This window comes from Osmerus mordax, chromosome 9, assembly GCF_038355195.1.
Source record: "Osmerus mordax isolate fOsmMor3 chromosome 9, fOsmMor3.pri, whole genome shotgun sequence".
Lineage (NCBI taxonomy): Eukaryota > Metazoa > Chordata > Actinopteri > Osmeriformes > Osmeridae > Osmerus > Osmerus mordax.
In genome coordinates, this window is record NC_090058.1 from 15,094,896 (window position 1) to 15,108,249 (window position 13,354).

The 13,354-nt window shown below is 46.6% G+C and overlaps 1 protein-coding gene across 1 annotated transcript; it reads left to right on the forward strand.

Moving 5' to 3' along the window:
- The first annotated feature begins 206 nt into the window (after nt 1-206).
- gng2 (guanine nucleotide binding protein (G protein), gamma 2) lies at nt 207-13,321 on the forward strand. The gene is made up of 5 exons (XM_067243010.1): nt 207-257; nt 826-906; nt 7,605-7,679; nt 11,261-11,375; nt 11,503-13,321. Exons 4-5 carry the CDS (start codon nt 11,289-11,291, stop codon nt 11,629-11,631), a joined length of 216 nt encoding a protein of 71 aa, XP_067099111.1. The 5' UTR covers nt 207-257; nt 826-906; nt 7,605-7,679; nt 11,261-11,288; the 3' UTR covers nt 11,632-13,321.
- Nucleotides 13,322-13,354: the final 33 nt, after the last annotated feature.

Consider the following 13,354-nt stretch of genomic DNA (forward strand, 5'->3'; position numbering starts at 1 on the left):
AATCTTCGGCTTTAATACGTGAGTGGTCGGAAGATTATAGCCTTTGATTACAGGAGCTCAGCTCACACAGGGGGCACGAGTGACACTGCGCATGTCTCCGTGGGGGGGTGGGGGGGGGGGGGGGGGTGGGGGGGTGGGGGGTGGGGGGGGGCGATACAGAGGAAGTCTGCTCATGGCTCTGTGAGCAAGCGTACCGGGCTCTGATGCACACCCAGAAGTCCGGTTCGAAGCCCAGAGAGGGGAGTAGGAAACTCTAGGTGAGTAAAAGGTCCACAAGCTTCAGTGAGATTCAGTCTCATGGTCGGAACATGAGAACCGGGGTTGGGTTCGGGTCCAAGCCCAGAGGTCCGAGTGTTAACAATGGGTGTTCAGAGACACAGTCAAGCCTATTCTTGTGGAACCAGAGAGGCCGGGCGCGTGCTCTTATAAGAGAGGGGAGAGAGAGGAGCAGGCAGGCAGGCAGGCAGGCAGGCAGGGAGGGAGGGAGGGAGGGAGGGAGGGAGGGAGGGAGGGAGGGAGGGAGGGAGGGAGGGAGGGAGGGAGGGAGGGAGGGAGGGAGGGAGGGAGGGAGGGAGGGAGGGAGGGAGGGAGGGAGGGAGGGAGGGAGGGAGGGAGGGAGGGAGGGAGGGAGGGAGCCTGGTAGCTTCTTGTAGCCTGAACGTTTGTGCTGGCTGAAGGGAGGAGACTGAGAGCAGCAGGGAGGGAGTCTGTCAGCTGGAGCAGCAAGCAGAGAGAGCCGGAGGAAGGCACTAAGAGAGAGAGAGAGGGTGTATATGCGCGCGCCTGACTGTGTGTGTGTGTGTGTGTGTGTGCATGAGGGTGTAGGAGAGAGAGAGAGAACGTGTGGACACTACTCCACCAGACTGGATGTCTTTGGCGTCGCCAGAGGAGCACACACAGAAAGAGGTAAGCCTTAACCACAGCCTCCATTTTCCTCTGTTGCATATTATGGTCTGTCTTGTGTGTGTGGAGAGCCGATCAGGGTGTGATTCAGTCAGAGGACGCCTCTGAGCTGTCATTTTGTCAATGGTGTAGGAAGGAAGCTGATCCATATCCTAGAACCTTCTAGAACATGGGTCTCAACCTTCTGGTTCTGAAGTCTGGACCACCAGATCTCTGTCTCGCTCTTTTTTCTCCCCATTCCTTCTGTGTGTGTATATATGAGGGAATGAGCGAATGGAATCTTCTCCCCCTCCTCCTCTCCTCTCCTCCTCTCTTTCAGAGCAGGGTCTGTAATGTGGAGCCAGAGGAATTAAGAGCATCTGTTTAGGGGGAAAATTTGCATGAGTGGGGGATGAGAGATGGAGAGAAGCGGGGGGGGAAGGGAGGAAAAAGAAAAGGAAGGGAAACGAACGTAGGAGACAGGAGTGATGCTGAAGAAGGGAGAGAACGGAGCAGGGAGAATGAGAGAGGAATCCCTCCAGATTCTCTAAGGTTTTAATCTTTGGTAGCCACCCTGTCGTCCACCGGTTCAGGTCAATCTCACAAGCTCTTCAAGCAGGGTGTGCTGGCCATGTTGGTGATGATGGTTTGTGGACCTGTGTTTCAGAAGTGCATGCAGAGTGAAAAAGATTCAGATATAGATGGAGACACACCTTCACATGGAGATGCGTGTACACTCACACACCAGTCAGCCATGTTAAAATACATTCTGTGGCTGTTCTAATGGTTAACGTTGTGTCCACTCGCTCACTGACACGATCCTGTGGGTCTTTCGGTGAACATCAATGAACAAGTGTCTCACATAAAAAATGTATATTATGCAAGAGCTGAGCGCCAGTTTGTTTAGCTCTTGTGACACAGAGCAGCGATGTGGGCCTGTTGCTGATTGGAGACAGGTGGGCCGACATGCAGACAGACAGACAGACAGACAGGCAGGCAGGCAGGGAGACATGCAGACAGACAGACAGACAGACAGACAGACAGACAGGCAGGCAGGCAGGCAGGCAGGCAGGCAGGCAGGCAGGGAGACATACATACAGGCAGACAGACTGACAGACAGACAGACAGGCAGACAGGCAGACAGGCAGACAGGCAGACAGACAGACAGACAGACAGACAGACAGACAGGCAGGCAGGCAGGCAGGCAGGCAGGGAGACATACATACAGGCAGACAGACAGACAGACAGACAGGCAGACAGACATGCAGACAGACATGCAGACAGACAGACAGACAGGCAGACAGGCAGGGAGATAGGCAGGCTTGGAGACAGGGAGACAGACAGGCAGCCACAGAGATCAGCAGAATAACAGACAGGAAGGGTTGGCATGTTCTGCTGTGTTGGCTGCAAGGCCACATTAAGTTGAACACACGTTGCTGTTGAAACTGGAACAATGGCACACTAAATGTCAAAACAGACCATAGACACCCAACATATATATCAAACTCAGAGACACAACACACAATAGATGTGTGTGTGAGAGAGTTGAGGGGTGGGCGTGCATGAGTGTGTGAGTGTGTTTGTGCAAAATAAAATTGAGCAAGAACAGGCAAACAAATCTGCTCGGACTCGGGAATCAGTAGTAGATCTGAAACAATTGAGAAGCTTCATAAAACATAAACAAACAATTATAACATAAAACATAAAAAAATGTAATTGTAAATAACATCTCAAACAACAGCGCTAGCTGGTCTTCAGATTACATCAGTGACAAGTCCAGTTTTTTCTGAGGGAAACTGATGAAACTGAGTATACTTGGTGCATCCGTTTGAGGATTCCTTTGGCGAGTATCTTCAACAGAGCGAGGACACCAGAGTCAGAGCCTGCTCCAGATGAATCTAAACAAGCCCTGGTGTTTGTTATATTTGTACCAGTCTGATACTGTTATTCTTGGCTGAGTGATGGACTCCAGAGGAAGCTAGGTCTATTCATACTCAGTCAAGGCAATGCTAACGCACAAGCTTCCTCTCAGAGCAGAGGCTATATGCTAAATCAAACCAGCTTCCCTCAGTCAAGTCTATGCTAACTCATATTAGCTTCCCTCAGTCAAGTCTATGCAAACTCACTCTAGCTTTCCTCAGAGCAGAGGCTATGCTGACATACTAGCTTCTCTGAGAGCAGAGGCTATGCTAACTCACTCTAGCTTTCCTCAGAGCAGAGGCTATGCTAACATACTAGCTTCTCTGAGAGCAGAGGCTATGCTAACACACTCTAGCTTTCCTCAGAACAGAGGCTATGCTAACATACTAGCTTCTCTGAGAGCAGAGGCTATGCTAACACACTCTAGCTTTCCTCAGAGCAGAGGCTATGCTAACACACTCTAGCTTTCCTCAGAGCAGAGGCTATGCTAACACACACTAGCTTCTCTCAGAGCAGAGACTATGCTAACTGGCACTAACTTAACAACACAGAGCAGAGGCTGGGGCAGAGACCTGACAGAAAGATTCATGCTATCACAACCTCCATGCTTCAACCCAGACTTCACATCAGTGTACATTGGTCATGCAACAGCTAAGGTCAAATCAATCATTTCGACAGCAGTTGACAATCTCTGAATCTTTTTGGTATTTAACAAACTTAAATAAAATGTTCACTTCACTGGTAACCAAGAGGGGTAATGTCAAAGCTAGAACAATTAGTGAGGTTGCAGTCTACTTCCTGTGACCTGTACCTGGTCAACCTAGCCATTGCAAGGCCGGAATTTCTCCAATCCGGTCACGTATCCACACTCCAGTAGTGCATGCTTTAAACAGAAGGACACTCCACACTCCCAACATACTAACTGGACTTGATTAGTAATTTGATCTTGTCCCATTCATAGACTGTACATGGTCTGGAGCAACTCTTAGTTCAATACATAACAGTTCCGACAAGGTAATTGATTACCCATGAGCCTGTGCTTCCAACCTAGGCAATCCTCCACATACTGAGTGTGTCTTTCATTGGAGGAGATTCTTTTATTTTCTGCTCCTTCCTGTGAGAGTTATGTCTGGTCTTCTCCGATGGTTAAGGTTTTGAAGTCACGCCATTTGTGACATTACTTCAAAATTGGCTACTGAAGACAAAGGAGATCCCTGCTAGCCGTTCAGCTTAACATCTGAACTGTTCGTGGTAGGTCTCTATCAGATCGGTATGGGATCGGTGTGGGATCAGTTTGGGGATTAATAAAGTGTATTGAATTGATCTACTCTCCATTGGACCCCAGACCACCAGTATAGATATCTGAATAGAGATAGAAAATAGAAATATAACATTGTGTAGCCCAAGAAGGGGGCTGTTCTGGGCTATTACCCTCTGCCTCTGACTCTCTGCCTCCTGCACCCTGCCCTTTGGGTCCTGGGTGCACAGGCTCCAGCAGGGAGGCCAGGAGGAGCAGACTGTGTGGGCCGGGGATGGCACAGATGTCTGGGCTAATCTAATGATGACGGGGGTGGTGGCCTGACTGTGAGGGAGCCGCCGGGAGAGGATCTCATCCTTCAGCCATCAGCTGGACATGAAGACAGGGAGACGAGGAGGGAGAGAGTGAAAGAGAGAGAGAGAAGAGACAGAGAATGCCTGTTACATGTTTTATTTTAATATTTAGTTTTTGAAGGATGAGGGGGGGGTTGAGTGAATGAGTGAAGGTGGGGGGGGGGGGGTGTTGTGGCTTAGGGGTTTCAGTGCTTGAGAGTGGTCTGAATAATATCATACAAACATTAAAACACAACATAAGTATAATTGTGTGCTTCCTGTTTCCTGTTGTGTTGCTGGTTTCGCTTCCTGTGTCACCTCTGTCACAGTCCCTCAGTCAGGCACTGTATTTTGTATGTGTGTGTAGGCATATGTGTGGGTGTGTGAGATGTTTTTGTGGGGGGGGCTTTGAAGTGGTGTGTATGCAATTGCATAGTGTGTGTGATTGTGTATGTGTGTGTGTGTGTGTGTATATTTAAGTGTGTCTATAGGTTTGGCCTCTATTAGCTCTGAGTGGGGGTCCCAGCCCCCCTTCCCAGTAGACCCTGCTGGCTTAATCATTCCTTCTCCCAGGGCCAGATGGCTCAGCCAGGGACAGGGTTTTAATTACCACGCTCTGATTTGACACCCTGGGCATGGTGGAGGGCAGCAGCCGCCTCCTGTCCCTGTTCCCTCCTCTCCATGGATGCCTGTCCCGGATAGCACACACCATCGAAACCGGGAACCACGCTGGTGTTAATGTAGTAACACTGTTATTGTCAGTGTGGGTGTGGGTGTGGGTGTGGGTGTGAGTGTGAGTGTGGGTGTGAGTGTGTGTGTGTGTGTGTGTGTGTGTGTGTGTGTGTGTGTGTGTGTGTGTGTGTGTGTGTGTGTGTGTGTGTGTGTGTGTGTGTGTGTGCGTGCGTGGCTCTGTATATCAGACGGAGGGAGGGAAAGAGAGAGAACAAAAGAGAGACAGATGAAGAGATAAAGAGAGATTACTTTTCTAGTTTGTGTGGGAGTGTGAGAGTGTTATTCCCGACAGGCTACGAATTATATTTTCTCCACAGGATCTCTCCTTTGGTGCTTTCTGTAATCACCCTCAGTCAGAGACACTCATATTAACGTAGAAATTAAGAAAATTAATTATTAAGACCCAGAGTCAACCCAGAGTCAGAGTCACTCAGTCAAAGTCACCTGGAGTCAGCCATCCAGAGTCAGTTACCAGATTACTTGTGTAGAGAGGCATTCAAATCTGGGGGGAACAAACTGCACTCAGAGCCCCGGTGACAGGGGATGGGATGGGGTGGGGGTGTGTGGGAGAGGGGGAGGGGGGTCAGACACACAGGGCTAAGCCAAATGAGTGAATCATCGATTTATTAGGCCTGTGACAGGATGAAGCATGCTGGGAGCCTTTTTATCGTCACTAAACACCTGTGTTTGTTGGAGGAGGAGGATGAGAGGAGGGGATGAGAGAAGAGGAGATGGGGAGGAGAGGAGATGAGGAATTGAGAATAAGAGGAGAAGGGGGAGGAGGAGAAGAGGGCAGGGGGAGGGCAGCAAGCAGAAGGTAGGAGCGCGGGGGAGATCTGGATCACTGGTCATAGATCATGTCCTCGACCCCAGACCTGCTGCTCCACTCAGACGCGTGACTCGGCAGTGATGACGCCTGCAACAGAGTCATCAACAACAACAGTGTCCAAAACAACGTGATCACACTACTATAGACTTCAACAAATCCAAGTTCTCCCTTTCCGTCTTTCTTTCTTTATCTCTTACTATCTCTCTCTTTCAGTCTCTATCTCTATCTATCCCTGTCTCTCTATCTATCGATCTATCTATCTCTCTCCCTGTTTCTATCTCTCTATATATTTTGTATATGACTTTTCTTCAGATACACCTTTTCTCTCTCTCTCTCTCTCTCTCTCTCTCTCTTTCTCTCTCTGTCGCACTTCACATATTCCACAAGAGATTGTTCATGAGGTTAGTCTGCTATCCTCAGGAGTCCCTCAGTCACCTTCCAGCATCGCACCAGACCTGACCATGTTCAACTGCTTCATTAACTCTAATGGATCTGATAAAAAATCTTAGTAGTCATTCAGTTTGCTTCATTAGTCCCAAAGGAAGTGCAGCTGTTCTTCCTGTCTCTGGGGGTGTGGAGTTGATGGAAACATGGGTCCTCTTGACCTCAGACTACACAGAATGCGCAAGTCAACAGAGATCAAATTTCTCACTACTCTGTTGTGCAGTGTGACACTCCAAGCACAACACATTCTAGAGTTACTGAGAAGAACAAACAGCTTACACACAGTAATAGGCTCATAGCCTCAGAAACATCAAAGGGCTCTGTAATGATGATGTAACACTGCACACTCCGGTATCCATTGTTGTTTCCAGGGGGATAAGCGCTTCTAGAATTTTCTCGTGGCCGAGGCTTGGGAGGTTGCCCCTGCATTTCCACGCCGGGTTGATTTACGGATACAGAATTCCCTTCCACTGCAGATCTGCTCTTGCAGAGTAATTGGCCCATTTATCAGAAGCAGCAGAAAATGCAGTCACAGACACATGAAGAATGAATCTGCTGGAGAAAGAGGGATAGAGACAGAGAAAGAGAGAAAGAGGGAGTGGGAGACAGAGAGACAATGGGGGGGGAGAGAGAGGGAAAGAGAGTGAATGAGAGTATCCCAAACAAAGAGAGAGAAGTGAGAGGGAATGGAAAGGAGAGGTCCGAGGGGTCAATTTTCTGTTTGAACAGGAGAGCTGCTGAACAGAATCTACAACAGAGATGGTTTGTTCTATTCAGCGTGTGTGTCGTTACAGTTCCTTGAGACAGTACCCAATCCTTTCAAAAGCCTCAGAGCACGTGTGGAAAGAGAGCTGTGACATTCTGACGTCTAGTGATCAGATGAGAGGAGAGAGAGAATGAGCGAGAGAGAGAGAATGAGAGAGAGAGAGAGAGACAGAGAGAGAGAGACAGAGAGAGAGGGAAGCGTCAGGGTCATTTAACTGGAATGCAAAAGAACTAGAGTCACACTGCACTTCTTGTGCCTGTCTTCTGAATGGTCTGCACTCTCTTTTTCTCCCTTTCTCTCTTTTTCGTTCGTTCTTTCTGTTCACTTTCCTCCTCCTACGTTCTCTCTTTTATTTATCTCTGGCTCCCTCTCTTTTGATTTACCTCCCTCCCTTTCTCTTTCCCTCTCCCTCTTTCTCTCTCTCCCTCTCTGTCTCCACAGACCTGGTCAGACCCACGCTGCAGAGGGAACAGAAGGCAGACAGCCGGACAGTGAGCAGGAGAGAAAGCAAAGAAGGTAAGAGAACACAGAGAAGAGTGGGCTGGATGAACCAGAGGGGGTCAAGCTCTGCTTTCACCATTCATAAATGTATAGTGGCTCGTCAGAGAGGTGACACTGGGACACTGAGTATAAACCATGATGACTTCATACTTTGTTTATTTGTCAAGATATACAAGGCTGGCAACATAACAGGACAATGTCCAGTCAGTGCGTAACAGTTGCCCGCAAAGTGATTTCCTGTTGCAGATAAGGAACGCCTCAGTTAGAATGTCACATCTATCAGTGTCCATGGCGATGCCACGGTTATTGGCCGTGCTAACACCCATGCGCTAGCTTTGAAGAAGATATTTTGAGTGCAGACAGTTCAGGAGGCTTCAGAAGGAACCAACCACACGGCTCACCACGTCTAATCACTCCCACTGTTACTTTCGTCATCAATTCATGCAACCATTTCGCCACATCCCTCACAGTTGGACGTTTCACAGTCTGACAGTAAGTAGGCTACTCCTTGTGTTTCTAATTGAATATCATCTGCAAGGAATGTGGAACTACATTTTCCCAGAGACACCCCAGAAACCTTGAACAGGAGCATGCTTATCAATAGGTCTCTGATACACTGGCCTGTTTTGACATTCCCTGGAGAGTGGGAGACACTCATATATATTATATTGTGGCCTCGTTCTGAAGGCAGACATTTCAGGGAGGAGGGAGGAGTTGTGGCAGAGTTGTCAATTATGCCCTTGTACTTGCTCTGTGCCCTATTTCAACAAGGGCACATTTCTACAACCACACACTCGACAGGTTCAGTTCCGACAGCATATTCTGAACAGGTTTGCATAGCCTAGAATAGTTCCTGTGAGTGTTTATTAAGACTGATGCTGTCCCTATAAGGTGAAGTTGGTCTACGTATGAGAAATGCCAGGGCTCTAGGCCTAAGTGTGGGCCTGTAAAACTCACGGTTTATGCTTTGCTGTTGATACAACTTAGTCTGCTTACAGTACGCCAGTTATAAATCCGACTTGTCATGTCTTCTTCATTGCAATCACTTTGAGGAAGGCTTCCAACCAGCTTGTGTTTGGTTTGGACCCAGTCACAGTGGAAGGGCTGGTGGAGGACAGGGAGAGAACCTGACTGGTTCAACTGGATGTCAATGCAACTGCCTTTTCAGTGAAGCATGCGTTTTTCATTCAGTATACAAAGAGTGCATATAGTAATCATTTTGAGGCTGGTTTGTAAATGTGTCATGTAATGTCATGTCAGCAGGGAGCAGCACTAAGCAGCAGGTCATGTAGTGGAAGTGCACTGTGTGCGTGATTGATAAATAAACCATGATAGCTGACCAGCTCAGACCGCTGTCAGTTACACAGTTGAAGTCTGGAGCTAGCTACTGTAAGGCTGGCTGTCACCCTGCCCCCACCCATCATATGCTAAAATCTGGAGTTGCTGGACGGAGTCTCTACTTGATGGCTCTCACATCTCCTTGCGTAACTTACTGTCGCATTGCTAGTCATATGTTGATAAGTAAGGGTCAAGATGTGGTGTGATTAGATGTTCTTGGGTATAAAAGGAATTGTAATGCATTGTTCTGTGGATTCTTCATCTCCTGAGACCTTCTCCTCAGCTCTGGCTTGTCCTTGTACTCCTTCTCCTTCCTCACATCTTGCTTTCTATCTCTGGTTTACAATAATCATGGTAGTGTAGGTAAGAGTTAACCTTCATTTTGTAACGTGTTAGCCTTGTAATTGATTTCATTCATTTGCGATGTTATTAAATGTTTATTTCATTTCACCTTACTTTGACCATTCTTGCTCTGATTTAACCCATAGAGTCAAATAACTGTAATTCCATTGGTATTGGCATTATTTTGTTAATGTTAATACACTGTTCAGTTTCCCCTCTTCCTTCAAACACATGGAAATTAGTTTTGGTTGTTTGGCCAATATTAAACCCACTACACTACCTTAAACTTAAGATAAGACTTCACAGCTAACTTCTGGAGCTAACTACCCTACCACAGGAGGAGGCTTCCAGCTTATGGTCTGTTTTACATTTAACATTTACTTCAGAGTTTAGAGGACAATGAGGGGATAAAGATTCTGCTTTCCGCACTTCTGTCTCCGTGCTTGTTAACCTAGTTCAAAGTGACGGACAGGTGGTAGCTGATGTTCACGCAGTCCATGCTGGGGTGTAAATATGGCTCTGCAGGCACTAGGGACCAGCAATGCCATCAGACCTCATGACTCCGGGAGCGGTTATTGGTTAGGGAGTGAGGACGGATCTCTGAGGGGGACCAGGGTGGGCAGGATGTGACTGTGTAAACGCCAGCAGCAGTAGCTCCAGGCGTCCTGTGGAGGTGTCCTCTTTGAGGGCTCTGGGTGGACAGGTGTGCCACGGTGGGACATCAATATTCAAGCTCGGGCGCCACACTGAGATCAGTCTCCGACACACTGGCTCACTCCACAGTGCATGGGTACTAGGGGGGAAGGGGAGGTTAGAGGGGGGGAGGGGGCATCAGTGGGGTGGAGAGGCAGGGGGGTGGATAGGATTAACCACAGTTCAAACAGTCAAGCCGAGGTTGCCAAAAACTTGAGACACAGGCCATCTGAGTATGATCTTGCATAGTGCTGGCTACAGAACACACGTTATGTGTGACTTGGAACCTGTCTGTTCGAGGGGTGAGGCGTAGTTTTTGTATTTTAGCGTGTGTAACCTTCTGCGTCAGGGTAGGAGATGGATCGCTCTCTAAGATGAGGAGGATGCAGTGTCGCTGTGGTGTTGAGCCAGCCGGGTCTGCTGAATTTGATACACGCTGTATTGATGTTGTTGGTGGCTGGTGGTTGTATACCAGGCCTGTTCACGTTACATACATTCAGCATCTGTTTAGACCTCTACGTCTGCATACACACATACACACACACATGCACGCCTACACTGTGTGGATGCCATAACACCAATAACCATGACCTTAAACATCACCCAGACACGAGTCTTGCTGAAAAACAAAGGACAGCTATTGCATTTACTCACTAAGTTTTGAGCTTCTATAATCTCTGGCCTGCATAAAATAACAGATTTCCATAGGGATCAATTAAGTTCATTGAATGAACATAATCTTATCATGCATAGTGAGCAGATATTGACAATAGGCTCCTGTATTCTATGTACCTTACAGAGTACACATCCATGTGACATATGACCCCTTGACCTTGGCATGGTTCCTATGTGGTCAGCAAACAGTGGCAGCTCTTATCAGAACACACAGAACACTGTTTGGATCAGCTGCAAACACTAACAATGGACAGAGCCAGATCCTCTGAGTCTCTCTTCACACTTCTCCCCCTCCCCCTCACTGTCACAGGCTGCCTAGCAACTGCCACCATAAATAATATGCCTGCGTGTGTCTGTGTGTGCGCGCATGCTTGTGTGGGTGGGTGTGTGTGTGTGGACAGTGCATGTGCGTGGATGGGCATGCATCCGTGTGTGCATGCATGTCAGTGTGTGTGTGTGTGTGTGTGTGTGTGTGTGTGTGCGTGTGTTTGAATGAATGCATGTGTGTTTGTTGGAAATTCAACTCTGTATTTGTCTACACTTCACAGGCTACACAAGGCCCTACTAACCAGCCCGATGGCAAGCAACAACACAGCCAGCATTGCACAAGCCAGGAAACTGGTGGAGCAGCTGAAGATGGAGGCCAACATCGACAGGATAAAGGTGAGCAGAAATCACATTAAATTACATCACAACAAGAGGCCACAGATACACCTTATGTGTTGGGTAACTATCTTTATTTGTGGGTGTGTTTCTGCATGTGTTTCCTTGCGTGTTCTGTTGACCACAGGTGTCGAAAGCAGCAGCAGATCTGATGTCTTACTGCGAAGCTCACGCCAAAGAAGACCCACTGCTGTCCCCCGTACCAGCTTCTGAGAACCCGTTCAGAGAGAAGAAGTTCTTCTGCGCCATCCTGTAAAAGAGGCCCGGCCCTTAAACAGGCTGCCTGCTCTGCGGCCACGGACGCTCAACACGTTCTTCTAGCAGGAGGCCATGAGGAAATGCCCCTTTTGTCAAAAGGCACCTTAAGAGTGTACTTAAAGCCACAGAGTAACACGTTACCATTTCCAGGGGGTTGATTGGTGTTGAAAGGTGTGCAGTATGTTGTACGGATCTGTATAGTCAGGTGAGCCGAGGTTGCGATCCGAACACATGATGGACAACTAATCAACTGAGTCTTCAGGTTGGGTTCAAAAGTATATATAAGTATATGGAAAATGAAAAAAAAAAAATGTTTTGTGGTTCTTTCGGAACTTCCAAATGTTCAGTTTGATGGTTTGATGGTTGCCTGGGCTCACTGCCTCACCACACCTGTTTGTTGGAATGTTTTTACTTTGGGAGGGTTGTTATTTGTTTTATGTTCCTCTTAGCGTTAAGCTGTAGATCTTAGATAGCTTTCTATTACTGTGTGTGACAACTGAAAAGGCTGTATTCACTTTTTTTTACTTTAATAGAATGGTGAAAGCTTTTTTAACAGCAAATTTGAACGTTTTATTCCGTGTTACAGATACCTTTCTGAGAGAAAAAAAATGTTTCAGTACATGAATATCTATCAGGCCATGTGGCAGTATTTGTTTCCTTCAAATCCAAGCTCTCTTTTTACTATTTGTATAAAACTACTAGCAAGTAAACTGTGCTGTGTTGTATGTTCTAGATGTTTGTGTTGGTATCATTACTAATTGCATGAAAATTTACAAACTTTTCTTTCTTTCTTTTTAATGTGGATGTTGTATGAATAAGGCAGACTATCTGGAAGTGCCAAAAATATTAAAATAATCATGACTAAGCTGGACTCAACAAGGATATCTCTCAGATACTCCAAAACTGTGGTTTGGAGTTGTTTTGAGCTTTTCTAAAAACTCAAGCAACCATGAACAACACTAATGACCAGGAGCCCAGAGGGTAGAGCCATTCATAAAATTATGTTACATCGCAGAACCTCTGCAGGGACAAAATAGAGGGAGAAGATGCACGTCAACATGAGCAAATCATTGATCCATTACAATTTCTACTCACCTTCACAAAATGTATGGCAGAATTATTTTACTAAGCCAAAAGGGCGCAACAACAACAAAAATATAAATAATATAATGTCTATTAATAGAAATGTGAAGTTTTGAACCGCAGCCTAATGGGGAAATAACCAAACGAAATACAGCGCAATTTCAGAGTCAGAAGTGGGAATCGAATCCACACTTACAGAGATTCCGCTCGGCCATCCTGACGGATAAACAACCAGACGATGCACGTATATTTAATAAGGGTATTTTACAACATCCGTTGGACACACATGACACACTGACGTACATGTTTCTCGGAGAGGTGTGTTACAAACAAAAATAAGAAAAAGGACAGCTAATAACTAGCTCATATCCATACACAGTGTATGTAGAGTTTAAATATTAATTTAATGACAATTAATGTCTTGGTATGACAAATACATTTTTAGATGTAGTCTAATGGGTTTTAAAAAGGTTGCCTGCTTTGTTATACTTACAATTGATATCACAGATATCGTTGCAACCATAGTCTATAATATCTTACCATATTATTTTTTGCTGTTTAATATATGGATTTCCATGAAGACTGAATATGTGTTCTATAATAAATCGTTGGATGTTTAATTTGAATTCAAATTTACT